The 15,506-nt window shown below is 42.5% G+C and overlaps 1 protein-coding gene across 1 annotated transcript; it reads right to left on the reverse strand.

The window, feature by feature from the left end:
- Positions 1-828: 828 nt before the first annotated feature.
- On the reverse strand, positions 829-15,213 carry pank4 (pantothenate kinase 4 (inactive)). Its single transcript, XM_061069269.1, has 19 exons — positions 15,065-15,213; positions 14,605-14,687; positions 13,012-13,217; positions 12,214-12,397; positions 11,477-11,569; positions 11,230-11,383; positions 9,093-9,274; positions 8,348-8,429; positions 7,996-8,096; positions 6,424-6,579; positions 5,599-5,711; positions 4,538-4,625; positions 4,151-4,302; positions 3,522-3,577; positions 3,386-3,435; positions 3,122-3,226; positions 2,940-3,040; positions 2,745-2,813; positions 829-2,042 (listed from the first exon to the last, which is right to left on the reverse strand). The coding sequence occupies exons 1-19, from the start codon at positions 15,201-15,203 to the stop codon at positions 1,790-1,792; spliced, it is 2,367 nt and encodes a 788-aa protein (XP_060925252.1). The 5' UTR covers positions 15,204-15,213; the 3' UTR covers positions 829-1,789.
- Between the last annotated feature and the right edge of the window lie 293 nt (positions 15,214-15,506).

Raw genomic sequence — 15,506 nt, forward strand, 5'->3', positions numbered from 1 at the left:
GGTTATATATACATACATACATATATATATATATATATATATGTATACACACACACACACTTGTATAACACATATGTACAAATACCATACAATATTGCAATTTGTGAATCAAAACGTCTGACGACTATGACTTTGGTGAATATTTTCGTACCAGCTCGTGAAATGTTCCTGCCTCGATTCCAGATATTTATGATGAAGTCAATAATATAATCCTCCACTTCACAGCCACGCAGAGTTTAAAGCCTGTTACTACTCCGTGCTGCAGTATTATTCCCTTCAAACAGCTGTATTCTCTGACTTCGGGATGGATACCAGTGTGTAGTTGTACATGTTAATTATTACAGTGACTTCCAGTTCCACGAGATGCTTTGATCTGAGACCGTCTGAGTATTCGACCTGAGAATACGCAGCGTTAATACTGATGCCAAGCACCTTGTGAAAGACTCGAGGAATCTTTGAAAATACAAACACAGTAGAACACTGCCACCTTGTGGAGGAACACAGGCTCAGCATGTGATAAAGTGCAGCTTCTCCCACTGATGCAACATTTTCCCTGATGCCACTTCTACAGCGACGAGTGACAATGATTCACTTCTTCATCTCAATTCATTCGCTGGAAGTCGTGGGAAAAAAACAAAAAACAGGGAATCAGTGGATTCTCCCTCATCTATGGCGTGAGACTGAGACTGCTGGGGAAACGGAAGCAGATGTGTGTGTGTCTGTGTGTGTGTGTGTCTGTGTGTGTGTGTGTGTGTGTGTGTGTGTGTGTGTGTGTGTGTGTGTGTGTGTGTGTGGTGCGGTGCAGCTCGACGGGGATTCAAGGCAGTCTGAGTAAAGGATGCTTTTATCACGTCAAACTCAAGGCACGATAATTACACTTAATGTAAAATGTGATTTCTAAAAGCTGTGATTACTCCAGCGGTTCTCTCTCTCTCCCTCTCTCTCTCTCTCTCTCGAACACACAACACAAAGATTCGAATTTGTCCAAATGTGCTTTGGCAGAATATGTAAATCAATTTGAAATAAAGTTTTCTTTCTTAAATCATTTTTCCTGCAATCTGCAGATCTCGAGTGTTCAAGTTAACTGGACCCTGGTGGGGATGGATGTGTTGCTCCATTTCAGACAGGAAGTGTGGACACAACAACAGGGAAATGTTTGGAGCAGGACATGACATCACATTTTGTTTACAGCACATTAACACCAGCATTGGGCCTCATTACCAAAACCGCTTGAATCTCGTTGTCTCTCCAAGTTACCACCTTGTCTGCGTCTTCTATTTCACCTGCAGAGAAATTTGTATTCTTTTTGTCTTTCTCAGTTTTGAATCAGAGACCTCACCGATGAGCCCTCCTCAATTTTCTGGACATTTTTCTCGCCATATTCTCACCCTGGGCTCAGTCTGACATTTTCCGGAAAAGCTCCAGAAAATGTCCAAAGCAAGTGGCTTGGACGTTTGCTTTGTGAGGATCTGGCCGGACTGAGGTGCCTGTCTGAAAGCAGCTGTAGTGTATCGTGCTGGACAATGGACAGAGACCTGCGTGAAAGCGACAGTAATTCTCCAAATGAAACCTGCAGTAAAATCAATAATGTCTTAAAATAAAAAAAAGGGTAAAACCTCCTTGTAAATGATCAGTTAAAAAAAAAATCTGCCCACACGTTGCAATCAGCTTTACAATCATTCACCCGGTGGCAGAACGCGATCCACATCCTTACATTCAGAGCTCCGGCCACTCGCTTCAGGCCGCTCCCACTTCCACAATCGGTCCTTTTGGAAACTCTCTCTCTCGCTCACAATGGCGACAGCGGCGCAGAGTCCGGGCTGGCTATCTTTCCGGCCGGGACCTCGTACTTGAAGACCACGCTGAACAGCTTCCCCCCCAGCCGGTCGGCGAGCCACGAGTTCTTGATGACGGCCATCTTGAGGCTCTCGCAGCTGAGCCGGGCGTAGTAGTTGGTGTGAATGGCCCGGCCCATCCCCTCGATGATCACCAGGTCGGTTTTCCGCTCGCGCACCACCATCGCCAGCACCTTGTCCAGACGGCTGAGGAGGATTAGAAAAATGTTATGTTGCTGTAATGATCATACTACGGAATATCTAATGAATTCTGTTGTGTCAGAAAACATCAATGTTGTGTTTAACATTCATCTGTCTCCTGATTTACTTGCTGCACATGTTGTGAGAAGCTTCTGTCAAGTTTATATTTACAGTAGCTCTGTGTCCAAATTTAGGTTATTTAAATTTCAGGCCACTGAACGGAACATTCTGGCAGCTTCTGGCTTCTGCTTATGGAACATTTATAAAACAGAGTTTTAAGTGGCACATTATTGTGGAATAGTGATACTAATAATAACCTCTCCTGCCCAAACAGTCAGTTTGTTACTGTAGTGAAAAATTACAGCAATTAAATGAAGCAGTTGCCCAATGATGCAGGAGACAGTTTAATATATGAAAGGTAAAAATCAACAAAGCAGGGACATGGGAGATGAGACTTAGTCCTGAGTTTGTATTTCTCATCATATGTAGAAAACTAAACACTAGATATAGACGAATATATCTGGTGGTGGTGAAAGTCCAAGTCTTCCAATCCAATTCCATGACCCAGTTTTTTAAATATAAAAAAATCCTTATCTTCTCTAGAATTAGATCGTCAGGGTTGTATCAGTGTACATGAGACAGTACTTTTCACAGGAGGGAAAGTGCTTCCTTTAAAAATGTCAAATATGAAAATGCCAAATAACCGACCTCAGATCAAGACAAGGAGAACTGGATCCACTCTGGACCAGCGTCAACCTGTCCTCCCTCAGAGCAGATCTGCAACAACAACACATTGTACACGATTAGACTTCTAGAAGTTACTGAGGAGTGAGAATAAGCTTGATTAAAATAAGCAGTGTTGTATGTTATTTTGCCATCTTTGATCAGTTCATCAATACTCACTGAATCACTGGATCCATGGCGGCGATTCTTTCCGTCAGAATTTGCAGTTCACCGTTCGTCACATCGTTCAAGGCCGGACCAGAGTTACTGGCCAACACGACCTGAACAGATATTACAGTAGTAGTAAGTAACATTTTATAAACACATAGTACCTTTTGAATGATGGCGTTGTGGTTCCTTACCTCTGTTCCCCGAGAGAGAAGCTCTCGAACAAAGGGTATCACCCCTAGAATGATGTCCATTCCACTATTATCTACGAAAAACAAGGCACACTTGTGAGGAGGACCCTGCAAGAGAAAACCAGGACGGGTTGTGTTCAAGCACTGATCGGAACAAAAACATACTGATACACTATCGGCTCTAAAAAGGTTGTTTCTTCTTTGCTATAAACAGAAAGTGTTTCCTGTCAAGTTGTTTGAAATGAAACAGCAGAATGAGAGTCTGACCTTTAGTCTCTCCAGCCACTGGTCGTAGGAATCAATAAGCCACGGCCGCTCTGAGGGAGAAACACAAAACAAGTTGAGCGCCAACGATCCTCTCTGCACAGAGGAGCACTGGTGCTGGTGTTAACGACTCGGATACCTTCCAGCTGTTGTTTAGCCTGCTCAAACCCAAACTCAGGATCCGATTCCAGGACACTGTGACACAGAAAAATCAAAATGTGTGATCAATGAAAACATAAGCAAAACCGTCCTCTGAGTTTCTGTAGGAAGCAAAGAAACTTCCCATAATCTGAGGATCAAGATTTAAATGTTAGGATTTAACTTCCCCTGCAGATAGAGAGCAGTTGTCTGCCCTAAAAGTTACAGCAACTAATATGATACAGACATTTAATTTCCTGAGATGACTGGGCTGCTCGACCTTTAGGCAGTCGGCACTAAGAAATTAAAGAAATCTGTTGTTGTTGAATGTTTGGATCGATGCTTAGCAGAACTAATGGATTTTCACTTCAGCCAAGAAGGTGATTTTCTCACATTATTGTCCGAATGAACTTCGGTGCAGAATTTAAGGGGATGATTGGGCCGTTCTACTTTATATCTTGTCCCTACACATAACTTTTTGCAGGCTAGAAAATTCATGCTCTTTAAACCTCTCCAAACAATTTATCAGTTACCAAAGCAGCCACATAAAAACACAAGATATGCAACCGGAGCCTCCCCCACTACCCACAATCCACTGGGCCGCTCAAAGGGAACGATAACTCCACTCACTCTGACACGGCCTTGGCTCCCCAGTCGAAGACATTCCCAGCCAGGACGCCCCGCACCAGGGCGAACTGTCTCTGCTCCCAGCTCAACTGGTCCAGAGACGCCACGGCCTTCTGGTAATACTTGGTCGCCATGTCGTTCTCTCGCTGTTTAATCTGGAACACGACAGAGACAGGATGCAGCGGACAGTTCACAGGCTGCTTTTCCAGTTTTAAAACACACGTGATTATATGGAAACAACTTCAGAATATTATTGTTTTAAAGTATTGAATTGTGGAGACAAATTGGGAAACATGAAACGTTAACAAATTCAGAAAACGGGTCAGTGGAGGGGTCTAACCACCTGAACACAGAATTCAAACAAAGTAGGTTGATAGATTTCACTCAGACCTTCGAGTAGGGATCAGGAAAGTTGAACTCGTTTAAACAGTGTTCCCTGGTGTCTAAAAGACTTCTGACAGTGAGGGATCCATAAGCACTAGGTGAGAGAAGAAGCACTCTACATTAGCCAGAGAGAAACACAGACACACACACACAGAGAGCGGCTCAGGGCAGAAGATACACGGTCATCTAATCACTGTTGTTATTGTTTATTCATATTGATAATGGCTGTGTTGACACAGTGTACTAAAGGAACCATGTCAGCAGCCTCTGCAACTCGTGTCTAAATCTGTCATTTGGGTTGAATTTGAACTAGAACCAGCATGACCACACTTCATGTTCCTAAATAACTGGTTCAGCGAAGGCCACATCCACACGACTACGTTTTAGTTTTTGACAAAAATCACTGCTGCAACATTTATAGATTCCTCCAGGAGAACTGCTTCAGGCCTGTGTGCTCGTCTTTGCCTTGACAAACTGGTTGTGGATTTAATTTTCTATAGTTTCCTGCAGAATGTCTCGTCTTTACTAACAGCCTCTGTCATTCCCCTCCAGGCTCCATCTGAGAATCTCTATGATCGCTCATTAATGAGTTTAACAATAAGTGAAGAGTAAGACCTGTTCCCAGTCACTTGTCTTTAGCTGATCCATGTTTGTTTATGTTCTAGATGTGCACTAAGTTAAAAAGGTTTGGGGGAGGTTGCCTCTGAATTGATGTCATTTCCACAGGTTCAGGCCCCAGAGCAAAAGGACGGGAAAAGTGAATATAAACTAGCTTTCAGACATTTAGAAATATGTGGATATGTGTCAATGTGGACGGAGAAAACTTCTGATATTAAGCTCAATTGTAATTTACAACAAACAAAACTAAAACATAATCGCATTGGATGTAGCCTCGAACAACTGATGCACAACTACGCACTGAGTTAACATCAAAACCTCACTGACAAAGCACGTTGGCCCTTACAGCAGAAATGAAGACATGAAACTAATGCAGACAATGAGAAAAGTTGAGTTTTAGTCGACTAGAAGCAACGTCCAACAGAAGCAGAAGTAGAGGCCGCTCTTACAATGGCTGGTGGCGGAGGGTCTGAAGCTTGTGTCGGTATTTTTGTCGGAACTTCTCCGCTCGCTCGATCGCCTCCGGGATGTCGGGCTGACTGGCTACGGCTCTCTTCACCACCTGCTCAGAACACAGAACAACAGTTATGAGCCATGTTCACAACCTCAGGGACAGCAGCGTTATAAATGGAGTTTTCAAACTGATCTTTAAATACAGAACGTATGGTCCATTTCCATTTTTGTTTATCTGTTTAAAATCCTACAGACCAAGAGTTTGATATAAAGATAGACGACATGAAACCTTCCCAAAGTGAAGCCAAAGCGTCTCAATCCCCCCCTTGTGGCTGGCTGCAGTATCTGTATTTTCTCAAAGATGGTTTCTGACGTTGAAGGTAGTTCTTATCACACTTTATATGTTCAAGTGTTGATTTTAATAAGTTATTTAATGGTGTAAAAACGTGGTGAGACGTCAGGATTGAGAGCTGGTTCTGACTCATGATGTGTCGGTGTGACCTTGAAGCAGCGGCTCCACTCCACGATCACTGCTACACAGAGTCTGGCTCTAATGAGGTCAAAGTACAAGCTGGCGGCGCCTGCATCGTCGATATTTTAGCTTAATTCCCGTTCAACAGGCGGAGGTGGAGACATATCATCCATCTTTATTTACAGTCTATGCTAGAGACAGAAATCCATTGGAGATGCCAACAGAACTGCTCTCTAGCCTTCATTCTTATGTATTTCTGAAACAGATTTCTCCCTCTAAGCTAAAGTTCACCAACCATCTTAATTCCAAACTTTGCTTTCATATTGTGAAACAACAGCAGCTGCCCTACCCCGTCCAGAGCCTCCTCGAAGCAGGAGAGCCAGTACTCGCGAGCCACGGCGTCCTCCGTGAGGTCCATGGTGTCGGGGATGTAAGAGGACGGGTCCTGCAGCAGAGGCAGATTCACCAGCTGCCTCTCCAGGCGGTCCATCTCCAGCATGTCAAACTGGACACAACAAAGAGAAGAGAGGAGACGAGCCGTCAGTCTCCAGCAGATCAATACCACTGCCAGCTTCTACTCACATTTCAAAGGCGATTCCAGCTGTCACTGTTTAAACTTTAATAAGAGGATGTAATTCACTGTATTTTACTGTTTCTTAGCAACACTGCAGTAGCTGTTTTTGGTCAAAAGGAAGATGCATTAACGATGAAACAAGAGGTTCTAGCAGGAGGACACAACCAACCGACTATTAGTGAGGGTCAGAGGTTCTTAATCAAAGTACTGCATCTGCAGAGGGTCTCTAAGGTTGAAATTCACCTTCAGCTGAAATGTCAATGTGAAGAGCCCGACTCATATGGATGTTTCGCAGCCGATGCCAATTAAAGGAATTCAGATGCGGATATATCACCCAATAAATATATGATTCCTGAGGTGTTGTTATCAAACCTCAAAGAAATGTGATTGAGGCTTGATATTATACAGTTTAAGTATAAACTATATTATAAATAACTATAAATGAGAAGAAAACACAAATACAACCAAATATAAAGCATTTGATTTAAGAAAATAAAACATAAAAGCACATCTCTTGTGCATTGTTTACTCAAAAAAAAAAAAAAGTATGATACCTTGATGTTTGTAAAAGACTCACATCTGCCAAACAGACAAATCGGTCGGGCTGTTCGCAATCACACTTTTCTAATTGGCACAAATGAAAACTAACTAGGGAAAGCTTGGGAACAAAAACTAAACTTCAGAGAGTAAATTGTTATCAGCATGTGTTGTTCTACACAGACCTGCATGCTGCAAGTATCACATCAAAAAAAGTCAAAAACACAGCAAGTGTTAAGGGCTCTCAGGAAATCAAACTCTGTTCTTCTCCATCCTCGTATCATACGATCTAAACAGAAACGATTCAAGGAGTGAAAGAAAGCAGCTGCAGGATCCTCAGCAAAGCTAAACATCCTCCTCTCGGGTCTCTCGTGTCCCGGCCCTCATGAGCAAGCAACCGAGTGCCTGACTTGAGTGTTAACGGCTACAGAAAGCAACCGGGAGCAGGAGCGATCTGTCTTCATCAAACCACAGCACACAAGTCAAGCAGTCGAAGGTACTTACGGGAAACTGAAGGAGAGGGTTTGGTGGACGCAAGAATGTAAGGGGAGGAAATGAAAGAAAGATTATGAGATTGCAGAAACTGATGTGAGTAATGTTTGTTTTTTTTATCTGGTGGCCTGTGGATTCACTGAGGACAGTGGTGACGGCGACTCCATAGAAATGAATGTGAAAAATAAGAGGGATTTAATTAAACAAGACTGGAGGAATGAAAATCAATGAACCATGAGCGGAGTGAAAATAGGTCATGAGGTTTGAGGTGGTGAATTTTTCATATCCGACAACTCTTCACTTCCTCTGCGGACTCACCGTTCCACTGCGAGCACGCTGCATCGGATTCATATCTGGAGAAACACTCATCAGGCCCGAGCTTCCAGCATAATTCTCACCCCAACTGTACTGGTTTGGATCTAAAGACGAAAGTGAAAAGACATAATTATGACACATTCATGCTGCATATTCATTATAGTACATTTTATTTGTTATGTAAGGTTCAGACATTGTGTGTCAAAGGTTTTAACAGAGTAATTAACTATTTTAATGTTTTACAGCAGCTTTTATTGGTGTTAAGTCATCCAGCATTGCTGCCTTCTGTCAATCATCAGTGAAAATATTCATTCAAGAATCATACAGCAGGTATTTGGTGTATTTGGTTTCTTACTATCTTCCTCTGCTCCTTTAAGAAAAGCTCCAATGGCTCCGAGATATCCTTCATGTCTCAGGAACAAGGCCTGAACTTCACCCTGCATTCACAAAACAAAAAGGGCAATCACATCTAAATCTGGCCTGTAGGAGAAAGTTCAGCTGATAACAAGCAAAGCTCGGGACTAGAAAGAGAAAGGAAGATTAACTAGGAAATCTTGAATTTTTCAAAACACTTTTGTTTCTTCTACATACACTAATGTAGTAGTTGTGTTTATTCGTTAAGTTTCCTCCCCTAAGGAGGTTGTGTCAATTTTGTATGTTGGTTTGTGTATTTATTTGTCAGCAAGATTACAGAGAAGCTACTGAACATATTTCCACAGAACTTGGTAGAAGGACGAGAACATTTCAACATTCTCCCAAATGTCCAAGGGAGTAATAATAAATAAGCAGTGAAGAAATCAGACGTATTTGTGGGGCTGATATCTATCAGTGGGTGAAATGTGGTGCAAATCAAAATAAAAATCCAGATCTAGCAGATTTAGATGTTTTTTCAGTCGCTGTACAGTAAGAACTATCACTACAAACCTGTAACTACCACTGTGTAGCTGAAATCATTTAGATTCAGTTGGTGAGCAACGGTTTACACGTGTCTTCAACAACTTTAAAATGATGTTCAAACATACATGACAAGACCGTGCTCTACTGGAGGAGGTCTGTGCTCTACTTGTTTGTTCTAGTGTCAGCAGAAGAAGTGACCTTGCCTTTGTGAAGAAGTTGATGCTGTAGGTGATTGTGTGCATGGTGACCGGGTGTCCTCGAATGAAGAAGCCTCCGAAGTAAACTCGGGTCAGGTTGTGGAGCTTGGCATACAGACAGGCCAGCTGCCCGATGTCATTGCTGATCATGTGGAGTAAACTCTTGGCCATGTCTTCTTTAGAAAACGCTGCAATTCAGTACACAGGGAAAATATCCATATTAGGAATCTAAAAAATATGTTGAAAAGCATTAAAAAGACTCATGTATGGAATCAAAACTCATTCAGTAATTGTTAAACCTTTTCATTATCTCAGTAACTCAATGCTTGTCTTCAGTGGCATTATCACATAAAACTATATTCCTATTCATGTAAATGTCACAGCAATGTCGCAATAAAACCCTAAAAATTATAAAACTGTGTTTGAGTTTTTTTTTGATTATATGAGCATTAGGACAATTCAGTGTTCACAGAAACTGACATTAAAATCCCGAGATTATACTGATTACTCAAGAATTGCACAACAACAGCAGCTCAACAGTTACAGTGAGTGAGCAGAGCTGCAGCAGAACAGGGTCAAAGGGCATCAGTTCATTTTTACACAAGCTTTGTCCTAAGATTGAGAAACATTATGTCAGACTTGCCAAACGAGACCTACAGGAAAAGATGGATCTGACTTTGTGAGATCCTTGTTTTTTTTTTACACTCCCTCCTTCAGCCGTCTAACGTGCAGCCTGCAGTCAGCTCCGATCCACAGATGTTACTCTGCGCTCCAGTGATGTTTAAGGATTAAATGAAGCTCTGGATTCGGCCATTAGCTGGAGACAGTGTGACGGTTTGCAGTGTTCGGAGCATATGGGCGGACCGCAGAGCAGGGGATTATACTGCAGGGTTGGTTTGAGATTCACTGGAAACGTTCATACTTTCTTAACTGGGAAACTGGGTCACCAGCCAAATACATTTTACGCAGCGTGAGTCTGAGCCGACTATAGCTGCTGCTCGTCGAGGCAAGAAAATCAGCAAGTTACAGTTTGCGGCCACGTCTCAATTCCACGTGAAATAAAAATAATGGGAAAAAAACAGATTTAATTAGTTTCTTTCAATTTACTGAATGAACTGCAGACTAGGGCTGAACGATTTGGGGAAATAATCTAATTGCGATTTTTTTCCCCAATATTGCGATTGCGATTTAATATGCGATTTTTTTATTTGATCCAATTTTTTTCCCCCAACAAAACGTAATGAATGATTTAAATATGACCAACACAATATTAGATACATTTAGTGTTAAATAAAATTTTAAATTATAGGTGTCTTACTGCTCCCAAGTCAGAAACATTTCACACAACTGAAACATAGAATTTGCCTCTACTATACTTTGAAAATATTTTGTAAAATCAAAGTAAATAAAGTTATAAATAAAAAACGGAGAAATGCACAGGCCACAAAGTCAAACAGTACAACTGCATGTATGAACAGTTTCCTGAAGTTAATGAAATGGTCCCACTCCTCAGACTGTGATTTTTAACCCTGTGTGTGTGTGTGTGTGTGTGTGTCTGTGTGTGTGTGGAGCCACAACACAGCAGACATGAGGCGGTGTAAAGCCTTGAGCATCCCGTTCATGTCCCGGTGGTCGTGCAGCGGTACGGAGGCGCCGGGCCTCAGCAGGAAGACCCCCATGCTGAACACCTCCGTCCCGCAGATGTGCGTGTAGGTGACCGGGGGGCTCCGGAGCCCCGCCGCCCCGGCGCTCGGCTTGCTTTTCCGGGGAGGGATTTTCAGGTCCGCCGCCTGCAACGTGATCACCAGCGAGATGAGCTCGCTCTGTGTTTGCGCCATGCAGGTGACGCCGGCCTGCTTCGCTGTCTTCTGGATCAGCGGAGTTGTGTTGTCCCGGCGGCATTCTGGCTGCGGGTGCGGACGGCAGCCCGGTGCGCTACTCTCGTTCGCACGTTATAATCGCGCACGTTGCGATTAGGAAATCGCGTTTTATCATATCGCGATTAAATCGCAAATGCAATTAATCGTTCAGCCCTACTGCAGACTCTCGATTTTAAGCAATTCAAAAGAAGAGTACGGTAACATCGACATATACAAACATAGCGCTACGGTAAAGCCACATAGTTAAAGTGCACGTGCATTACCTTTGTCGGCAGTAGCAGATTTCCCAAAGCTGCTGGCGATGAGATCCCCAGTCATCCCCAAGGATCCGTACGATCCTCCATAGATATCTTTGACGAGCATATCAACGCTGGCATGCTGCCCTTTGGAGGCCAGCTGTAGCAACTCATCAAATCTCTACAGGGAGAGCAAACGATAAAGTTCATCACTGTGCTGAGGAATTAATAACAAATAATGCAGCAGTTAAACACCATGATATTTAGGATATACCTTTGTTTTGGTGAGCAATGCTCCCAGGCCCCAGAACGTGCCTCCACCTATCGAGCTTCCTCCTATTCGCTCAAATTTGTCCTCTGATTCCACCTGTTGAAGAGAGAGTGAAGAAGCTGTGTGATAAAAAAACAGTAAGAGCAGAAGACTTCAGAAAGTCATGTGCTTTAACTCTTCAGGCTAAAACAAACCCTGTCTAATCCCGATACACAACTTTTCATCTCTGCTAGGAAAGGGTTCGTTTGTCTCATTCATTCAGATCCGGATCAACAGGTATATCCGGGAACTTTTTAAAAAACGTTCTCGTGGTGAAACAAGTCGTTACTAGCTTGGTGGAGTCATGCGTTTGTTTTCTGAGCGTCTTTCTAGTTTGAGCCAGTGATAAGACAGGGTAAAAATATATATTTCATAACTCTGATTATTTAAAAAGTTGCAACAGACATACAGCTAATTGTGATATGCAGACTTAATACTCAAAAGGTGTTACTGCATATTTGCAATTTCATCTGTGTCCGGCACATTTTCTGCTATAAGAAGTCAATGTCGCTATGAATTATGAAACTGCAGCTGAAACTTCCTCTTTGATAAGAGACATCTGGGTTATGACTCAGTTTATCTGGACTTTTTCCACTGAAACATCCTCTAGTTCCTGGTTAAAAGCATTGTGAAAACTTTAACATGTGAAAAATGTTTTAACAGTGAACCCGTCCTTTCTCCTTTGATTTTCTGTTTTTCACCTTGACTATGGAGACACCAGAGCCGATGTTTACGAGCAGGTAAGGGAAAATATCCGGATCAGTCGTCTGGAAGCGGAACTCCGAGTCGGCGTGCTTGGCGTACACAAAAGCCTCATGGGGGATGTTCCTCAGCACAAAGTTACAACCCCTGATGAGGCAGGTCATCTCATCCTCTTTGTCCACTCTGCAACACAGCAACACAACAAGAGAGAGCTTGAATCATCATCATCGGACAAATATATAATGAAGCCAGAGCAAGAGAGAAGCCATTTTGTCCACATGCTGCAGGTAAATCATTAGTCTTTACAAGTCTTTACATTTAACTAGACAGAAGCGGTTTGCAGTCCAGTGTTAAGAGCCATACCAACAGATTGTAATGCCAAACCAAAACTCAAAAAGTCAATGTAAAGCTTATATGGATTCAGACAAAAAGCAAGTTAAACATCCTGTGAACGCTTTTGTTTTCAAATAGTTCACCAACAAAAGAGGCAGCTAAAGCCGACAGGGCCTTTGAACAGCAGAGGTTTTTCCAGAATAGTCTCCATATGGTCTCTAAAAGCTCTAAAAGTTCTCTGATTTAATTGGTTTTACAGGAAGAGGGCAGGACAATTCACGTGTGTAGATCACTTACAATTAGGGCAAATCAGCCTTGTTTATTCGAATCTAATCATCTGGAATATCATCTCCCTTCCTGTTTTTTGTCTACATGCACTTTAGAAGTGTACACTATGAGACCAGAAGAAGAGTGACACAGTGTAGATGAAGACAACTTACTGAACAGTTGGTGTTTACACTCACCTGAGTCCAAGTTTCCTCTCAATGAGCTCCTTGAACTTGTGCGCCCCTCCGCCCGTGGCTTTGATGACTTTGGTTCCCGTGTTGACCAGGTGGTCTCTGATGAAGTCCAAGCACGTTTCGATGTACGCATTTTCAAACTTGATAAAGTGCAGTCGAGGGGTGACCTCTTCCTGCACCGATATCTCATACAGCTTGTCACTGGAGGCCTGGAGACAGAAACACAGAGGAGAGAGAGGGTGAATGCTTCTTTATACATCCAGCTACAGACATCGCCTCTGCCAGGGGGGAACTCTGGCATTTCACTTTCACAAAAGTCTCGCTGTTCAGCGTATATATTAGATTATCTGTTGGTCCTTGTATCTGGAACTGTCTGCCCGAGGAGAGGAGGGCAATCTGGTAAACACTTTTAAAAGAAATCTTAAGACCTACCATTTTATCCAAGCATTCTCTTAACCCATTCTAATTATCTTAATCTATTAAATTCAAATCACCACCACCAAACAAAAATAATTTCATTTATCTTTCTATTGATTTACTTAATGGTGATTATTTGGCTGCTCATAGCCCTGTTAAAGGGACTCTTACCTTACAGCACATTCAAATCATCCCGCCTTCCTCCAATGCCCCACCCCCTCGTTCCCATCCGCGGTGTTTTTTTGAAGAAACTTTATTTACAAGCAGACTTAGAACCTACTGCCTCCGCGCACGCACGTTTTTGTTTACCAAAGCAATGGATTCGGTAAGTTATATACATTTACATTCACATGCCTTGATGACGCGGGCCCGAATGCGCCACAACAAGCAGATGGAAAACCTGCATGTCCATGCAGCAAACAGACAGGTCTGTCGGCCAATAAGGTCCTTCGGTCCGAAGAATTTTATTGGTTGAAGTTTTCACTAAAAATTATGAGAGTGAAATAATTGTTTGTTTTTTCTCCTGGTGGGTCTGTCTTGCATTTTAGAGTGTCATTACCGTATTAATACCAATTTAACCTTATCCAAAAAAAGTGTAAAAATGCAACAAAGGTAAGAGTCCCTTTAAATAAATATTATCTCGGTATCTCTGTTTTATGTGTGAGCTGCTGAATACTGGAAGTGAATGAGTAAAGTATTTCTTTGATAAAGTCCAGTCACTGTTTATATATAACGAACAGAAGTAGATCATAGATAGAGATTCATATCTGCTGTCTGTCAATCTAAAGGGTGCAATTTGTGAGGCAGGATAAAACTCATATATCTTCCCTTCCCCTTAAGATTACCATAGTATCTTCCTTACCGTATCTGATCCTATCATACCTGATATGAATCTAATAATCATTATATTGCTGCACGGTTGCGATTCAGGTTATTGCAACATTGCACTAACATCGCTACACAAATAAAGTCCCATTTTATTTATTATAAAAAGACAGAAAAACGCAGAGAGACCAAGAGATTGAGGCTTTTTGTCTCATTCATGCATTTTGGACACAGGGGAGAGTTGAGGGGGCTGAAGGGAAAGTTGACACAAGTACTGAGACACCATTGATGTCACAGAAATGGAAGAACATACATAACACACACATAAAAACAAACAATAACAATGATATTCACCTCTGTACCGTGCTCGAAAGATCGCACTTTGGCCACTTTGTGTTGCACATTGGAGTAGTAGGCTAGCTTCGTGAGGGATCCACCTGTTAAAGGAAATCAGTGTTAATATTAATAACAATAACAACAACAATAATGACAAAGTGAAAACAAGAGATAACCTGGATTACAGCTCACATGCAGACTTTAACAAGTGATTACACTTCACACTAACACACATGCTAGCTAACGGCTAACACAACCACCACCACCGCTTCTGCTTGAGCACCTTGTTATAACACAACACACACTTTCAACACAAACACACAAGCATTGACAAGGCTAACGTTAGCTTAGCTCCCGGGTTGTTTACTTCCACTTTAAAGTCCTGGTGTTGTCATAGTATCACAGACGTTAGCCTCGTTAGCCTCGTTAGCAGCCCACAGAGGGAAACAGGCAGAACCAATCGAGCACTTCCGGGTACCTATGTCTATGGCGAAGCGTTTGGCGTTCTCCAGGTTCCTGAAGATCTCGTCCGGAGGGAGAGTGATGCTTTTATCCATCGTGTGTCCGACGCTGCTGCTGCTGCTGCTGCTGCTGTCAGAGAACACACGCTCCGCCATCTGCGATCATCTGCCGCGGCGTAGGCGACGAGCCTGCGTCACAGCTGCACGTCGACCAATCAGCGGCCACGTAGACGCTGAGGAGGAGGGGGCGTGGTCCTCGGCAACGTCAGCGAACGTTCACTACACTGTCACTTTATTAGGTACACCCAAACTAGTAAAACAAGACATTCTATCTATTATTATGATCATAATTACAATAATAATATATTAAGTACACCCAAACTAGTAAAACAACCCAATCCTATTGTCATACCACTAGTACTAATAAAACACGTCTAGGTACATCCAAACTAGTAGGAT

The sequence above is a fragment of the Limanda limanda genome, chromosome 4 (genome assembly GCF_963576545.1).
Source record: "Limanda limanda chromosome 4, fLimLim1.1, whole genome shotgun sequence".
Classification (NCBI taxonomy): Eukaryota; Metazoa; Chordata; class Actinopteri; order Pleuronectiformes; family Pleuronectidae; genus Limanda; species Limanda limanda.